The sequence below is a fragment of the Thunnus maccoyii genome, chromosome 24, assembly GCF_910596095.1.
Source record: "Thunnus maccoyii chromosome 24, fThuMac1.1, whole genome shotgun sequence".
Classification (NCBI taxonomy): Eukaryota; Metazoa; Chordata; class Actinopteri; order Scombriformes; family Scombridae; genus Thunnus; species Thunnus maccoyii.
The window spans coordinates 15,127,386-15,133,385 of NC_056556.1; the positions used below are offsets into that span (position 1 = coordinate 15,127,386).

The window sequence follows — 6,000 nt, forward strand, 5'->3', positions numbered from 1 at the left end:
TGAGGACCTTTTGCATGCACACACACACTACACAGCACAACATACACACAGAGAAGAAGAAGAAGTGAGCTCTGCTGCCACCTGTTGGAAGAAGTCTGTCATTAACCAGGCATTTAAATACTCTAGGTGTTAAATTCACATAGTATGAACTCACAGCCCTGCTCTGATTCTATTTAAGTGTACAAAGACATATAACATGATAAAGAACGACATTGTGTGTGAAAGAAAGCGCGTGTGAGCGTCATCAGTCCGGCAGGGAGATGAGGACTTGAAGACTCTTTCTCTTCTGTTCTTATGAGCACAAACACACACACTCACACTGACCAATACAAACACACACAGACTAGCCATTGTAGCCCTCCACTAGATGAGCCACTAGCCCAGATCGACCCCACCACCACCACCACCACCACCACACCTCCCCTCTCTGTTTCTAGATAACTGCCTCACACTCTTGTGAACAAGCTGCTTCTGGTTGCGGCATGCTGCAACCGCCTCGCAAATATTTGCTCTTTCCATCTGGAGGAGTAAACTTGTTATTAGAGACCCCTCTATGCATGCACTTTAACTACCTTTTAAAAGAGGTTACCAACATTTTTCTCCACCTTTGACTGAACTTAAAACATTCCTCATTTCACCTTGCAGTTAAAACTTGACCCGTTTTGTATTTATTTCTCTGTTTTGTCATATAAATTTGTTCTTGAATGGTTTCTAATTTCAGTGTTTTATGCTTTATTTCCTTTTTAACATTTTAATATGTGCTCTGCAACTAAACTTAAATGAACCAGTGCTGCAGTACAGACAGTTGTTCAACACACTAGTGAGTAGTTTCCAACATGGGGGTCATGACCCTTGCAAGAGCTCACAAAATGATTTCAAGGGGAGAAAAGCAGCATTTCACTGTTCTTTTTACACAAAGTTAGTCTCATTTTTTCACTTTCCTCTAATTTCTTTCTTTCTTTTGTTGGAATTATCGGATAATTTTACTTCAAGGATTCTAAAAATGATTCAAGTAACACACACTTGTTTGAGCTGCTCACAAGTGGAGGACATGCAACTGATGACGAGGGTTTGACATTGCTTAGTTTTACAGGGTCACAAGCCAAAAAGAAGGTAGAAACATTAGTAACAGTTGCTAAAATGGGTGAGGTTTTGTAATTTAGTGATATATGGTGTTAGAGTTGTTGTCTTATCCAGCTTAAGTTAGCTTAGCTTTAGTTGCAGTATACTGTTACTGTTTTTCAAGGTCTCATCGGGCTGCTGAGGTACACTGTTCCCATTTCCAAAATACTTGAGGCACTCCCTCTTCACCAAACTACTTCTGGCCTGTGGGAGGACTAAACATAACAGCGATGGCTTCATATCATCTAGCTTGTTTATCCCTCCTTGTTCGGAAAGAAAAAGTGCTGTCTCGGCTGGATTTTGTGCTGATAACAGGGGAGGTTTGAAACTCCTCAACACGACTGGTGAACTTTTCTACCCCTGCCGGCTTCTTTGTTATTCTGGTTGCTTCAGTAGCTGCAAACGGTGGGATCCCACATGACACCTCCTTCCTGCCTGCTGGCTGTTATAAAACAAGTGTGACAACACACACTGAGGTGGTGTTGGATTCTGTCTTGATTGGGCAGCACACAAAGAATCAAGGTTATACTGTCATTTATGATTATTCTCATCTTTAGTTCAAGCTGTATCTTCATCTTGATTTTTAAATGTCAAGTCATATTTTGCAGTAATTTCTGTTCTCGGCTTCTAGTCTTTGTTACTTTAGTACCTTAACCCATGAAGAAACTAACAAAGAGAGAGTCTGTCAATTAGGGGCCAAAGCACAGTTGACATTTTTCCATTCAAACTAAAAATTGTGAAGAAAATCTCTTGGAAAAGCAGTGAAAGGAGAAGGAGGGCAGTAGAGGGCGTTTTAACAGACTGAATGAAGGTGAAAGATCCAGAGTGTGTCTTCTAGCTTACAGTGATTTTGCAGGTTAAAACCAGCATGTGGATGTTAATTGATTCAGTTGCTCTTGATATTTTCTCTCCACTGCAGTTGTTCGTGGGTCTGTCCTTCCCTTACGAGGGTCCTGCCCCCCTGGAGGCCATCGCCAACGGCTGCGCCTTCCTCAACCCCAAATTCAACCCGCCAAAGAGCAGCAAGAACACCGACTTCTTCAAGGGCAAACCCACCCTGAGAGAGGTGAGAGGAGGGCGGATACGCGGAGACTAACTGATGTTTTGGCTCCAGATATGATGTTTAAAAGGTGTGTTTATGTGTCTGCAGCTGACTTCTCAGCATCCGTATGCTGAGGTTTACATCGGTCAACCCCACGTGTGGACGGTGGATATCGAGAACTCCGCAGAGGTGGAGAGAGCCATCCGCTCCATCCTCAGCCAGAAGGTAACAGCGGCAAAGACACAGCACATGATCTATGGGGAATTTTGATAGAAATGTCCATAACAAAATATCCTTGTTTATATGTTAAAAATCCCATCTTTTCTTTCTGAAGAGATTAGATTGATCAGCCAACTAAGAAAGTGTAAAAAAAAAATTGTATCAGACGTTGCCATTTCTCTTCTAATCTCTAATATTATGTATTTTATATATCTTTTGGTCTATAAAACCATCACAATATTTCAATGTTTCAATAATTTGTCTATAAAATGTCAGAAACCAGCACTGAAACCAAAAGATATTCAGTTTACTATCACATAAGACAAAAAAAACCCAGCAAATCCTCACATTTAAGAAGCTGGCACTCTGCAGGAAAATATGATGTGAACAATGAATCGATTATCTAAACTGGTTATCCTCACTGACAGCTCAAATGAAAACCGATCCAGACACAGAGGATGAGAGAAAGCTCAAAGAAAAGAAAGAGAGATCCTATTGCGTCTTGATGTCCGGGGCCCATGCATATTTAAAGGCCGGGTCCTGGACCTCGTGTTGCGTTGTGCTCCGCCAAGCGGGTCGGAACAATGGCTTTGTTTATGGGACAAGCCTTGCGGAGCCTCATATGCTTTGTGATCCGTGGCGAGCCGCAGCCTACCAGTCTCCGGCTTGGCTCGCGCACCCTCCCTCTCCTCCTCCTCCTCCTCCTCCTCATCTTCCTCCCCGTACACAAAGACATGAAGCGAGCAGCGAATGACTTATCGCAACAACAAAGGCTTCAGTTGTTGGTCCGCCCTGTTTGAAGTCTTCAGCTGGAAATGAGAGCCTGTGGAAGTCGACAGGAGGCGAAAGACAGTGGTACAAAGAGCAGAGAGCGGGCTAAAATTTCACCAGGGCGCTGCATGCACACACACACTCACACACACACTGGCTTTGTAGGTGTGTGACTTCACCAGCAACATCACTAGAGTAACCACTTGTTTGTGTTTGTGTGTTCAGATTGAGCCCTACCTGCCCTATGAGTTCACCTGTGAGGGGATGCTGCAGAGAGTCAACGCCTTCATTGAGAACCAGGTACTTCCTCTAGATAATCATCATCATCATCACCATCATCGAGCAGTTAAAAACCACAAGAGTAGTAGAAATGACATCATCTTGAACGTCTGTTATGATCATTTTCTGCTATGTGATTATAAAGATGTTCAGTTTTTGTCAGGTTTTACTTTGTAGTAGCAGATTAATAAGTCGTTGTAGTAGTGTTGTTTTTCAGTTGTGTGACGTTGTGTCATGTCATTTTGCGTCGTCAGGATTTCTGCCACGGCCAGGTGATGTGGCCCCCCCTCAACGCCCTGCAGGTGAAAATGGCCGAGCCCGGACGTTCCTGTAAGCAGGTGTGTCAGGAGGAGCAGCTCATCTGCGAACCGTCCTTCTTCCAACACCTCAACAAGGACAAAGACCTGGCCAGGTTGGACTCATATACACACACACACACACACACACACACACACACACACACACACACACACACACCCAGCTCTTGTTATTTTAAAAGCGGCCATCAGATGGCAGCACAACACAGATTTGAATTCATGTGCTCAGTTGGTGGTGAATTTAGATGAAGTGCCAGGAAGTGCAGTGTCAGGTTATTACCACTAGAGGGCCCAGTTTGTTTACTGGAATAAATGGGTCAAAGCTCATGACTGTGTCCAGCTTCTTCTCTGTCTTTCTTCTTTTATGGACAGAGAAAGAATATGATCACATGAAAGTAATATCTGTCTCTGTGTGTGTGTGTGTGTGTGTGTGTGTTTCAGGTTTGGTGTGGACTGTCAGACGGTGGAGTCGAGTGCCGACACGGTGGTCCCGGCCTACAGCGAGACCCGCCGCCACTGCATCTTCCAGTCCGACCTGCTGCTGTTCAGCTGCGCGGGCGCCCACCAGTCGCTGCGACGCATCTGCCCCTGCCGCGACTACATGAAGGGCCAGGTGGCGCTCTGCAAAAACTGCCTATAGCACCAACCGCACAGGCAGATAACAGGAGCAAGGGAGGGAGGGAGGGGGGGGAGGCTTGACAGAGGTTTGGGTTCGGGCGTGGCTGGATGGAGTTTAAATGAAGTCGGAGCAATGAGTGTGTGTATGTGTGTGTGTGTTTAAGAGACATAGACGAAACACTCCATGCAGTCAAACACACACCAGACTCCTTTGTCGGAAGCTTTTGGGACAGAAAAAAACGTTCACAGGACTGCGTGTGTTCATCGTATTTATTGTTTTCCCCCAGCTGCTGGAGCTGAAGCACTCCCGCAGCCAACCCGAGCATCCGTCGACCCTCATTCACCAGCGGTGGCGCTTGGAGTCCTGGAATTGATGTAAAATTACTTGAATCAACAAAGGGAGTGGTCTTAGACTTTTATAAATGGCAGCCAGTGGTACCGCAGCACATATGAGTGACTGCCTGCCTGTCTGTCTCCATGTTCACCGGGGGCAACAAGGGACCAAGGAGACTCAAATGACCCTCGTGCCAGCCGCCCCACCCCGTCCACCCCCTGCCCTGCCCTGCCCTCTCCACTCCAACCCCTCCATCCACCTCCCCTGATCAAATCTGAAACTGTTTATTCTTTAGGTAGGTTTGCACTGGACTGGCATGCCTGAAGGCCCACATCCCGACAACACACACATATATACACACACACACACACACACATACACATACGCACACACACACAGGGGGTTGTCCCCAGCCTAACAGACGGCGGCTAAAGACAAAACCAGTTTTACACTGTAACCAACTCGTTCCTCTCTTCTGGACGAAAGAGACGAGAGCGGACATGTAACGTAGATATATAGATTTCTATTCTGGAAGTTTTATCATTTCCTGACACAAACTCCAGACGTAAAAGCGGGCATCATTCCCCCTTAAAAAGGTCATGGAAGCTAAATAACAGTCACAAGACTCTTGATTTTTAATTTGTTTAAGTTGCACACTTGTTTCAAATGAGGGACAGTTTATGTGAAGTTGTAAAGAGAGGTTGAGTGTGTGTGTGTCTAGACTAAAGGCCAGTAAAGAATCGTTTTTTTTTTGTCCGACTGTTTCAGCACACCATCCGGTACTACGCACACACCGAGAGGTGAGGATCAGGGAGGGTGAGGGTCGTTCTCTGTAGCTAAAGCTGTCGTGTACGGAGTCGCCATGTCGTAGGATGTCGTGACGTTGCGTCGTAGATGATAGACCGTCGTCGGTAGCGGTGATAACATCTAGATACATCGCAGCCCGGGCTAGCAAGGCCTAAAATAACATGTTTTCCAAAGACTCCACAGCCTGCAGAGAAACATGAAAACCTTACCGAGATGTTTGTCTGTGTTTTTATGTACACAAAGTAAACCATGAAACAAAAAAAAATACAAAAACACAGGTCCACACACATGTCCCGTCTCCAAGACAACAGCAATACATCCTTACAAACAAACTGTACGCAACAAAACATGCCAACAAAGCGTTCCTACAACGCAAAAACCTCGCATCTCCTCGTTCTGTTTGGATAATTGTTAGGAACTTCATTTGCCTGCAGGTTTGCAAAGAAAAAAAATTAAGGTAAAAATAAAATTCGTAGTTCTTGTGGTGAATG

At 45.1% G+C, this 6,000-nt stretch overlaps 1 protein-coding gene across 4 annotated transcripts in view; it reads left to right on the forward strand.

Moving 5' to 3' along the window:
- Positions 1–6,000, forward strand: part of mgat5 (alpha-1,6-mannosylglycoprotein 6-beta-N-acetylglucosaminyltransferase) — an 87,701-nt gene extending 81,701 nt beyond the window's left edge. For all 4 annotated transcript variants that reach the window (XM_042404737.1, XM_042404738.1, XM_042404739.1 and 1 more), the window contains 5 exons: positions 2,042–2,188; positions 2,273–2,389; positions 3,380–3,454; positions 3,688–3,845; positions 4,192–6,000. In XM_042404737.1, the coding sequence (XP_042260671.1) occupies positions 2,042–2,188; positions 2,273–2,389; positions 3,380–3,454; positions 3,688–3,845; positions 4,192–4,390 (696 nt within the window). In that variant the 3' untranslated portion in view covers positions 4,391–6,000. The remainder of the gene's footprint in view (positions 1–2,041; positions 2,189–2,272; positions 2,390–3,379; positions 3,455–3,687; positions 3,846–4,191) is intronic.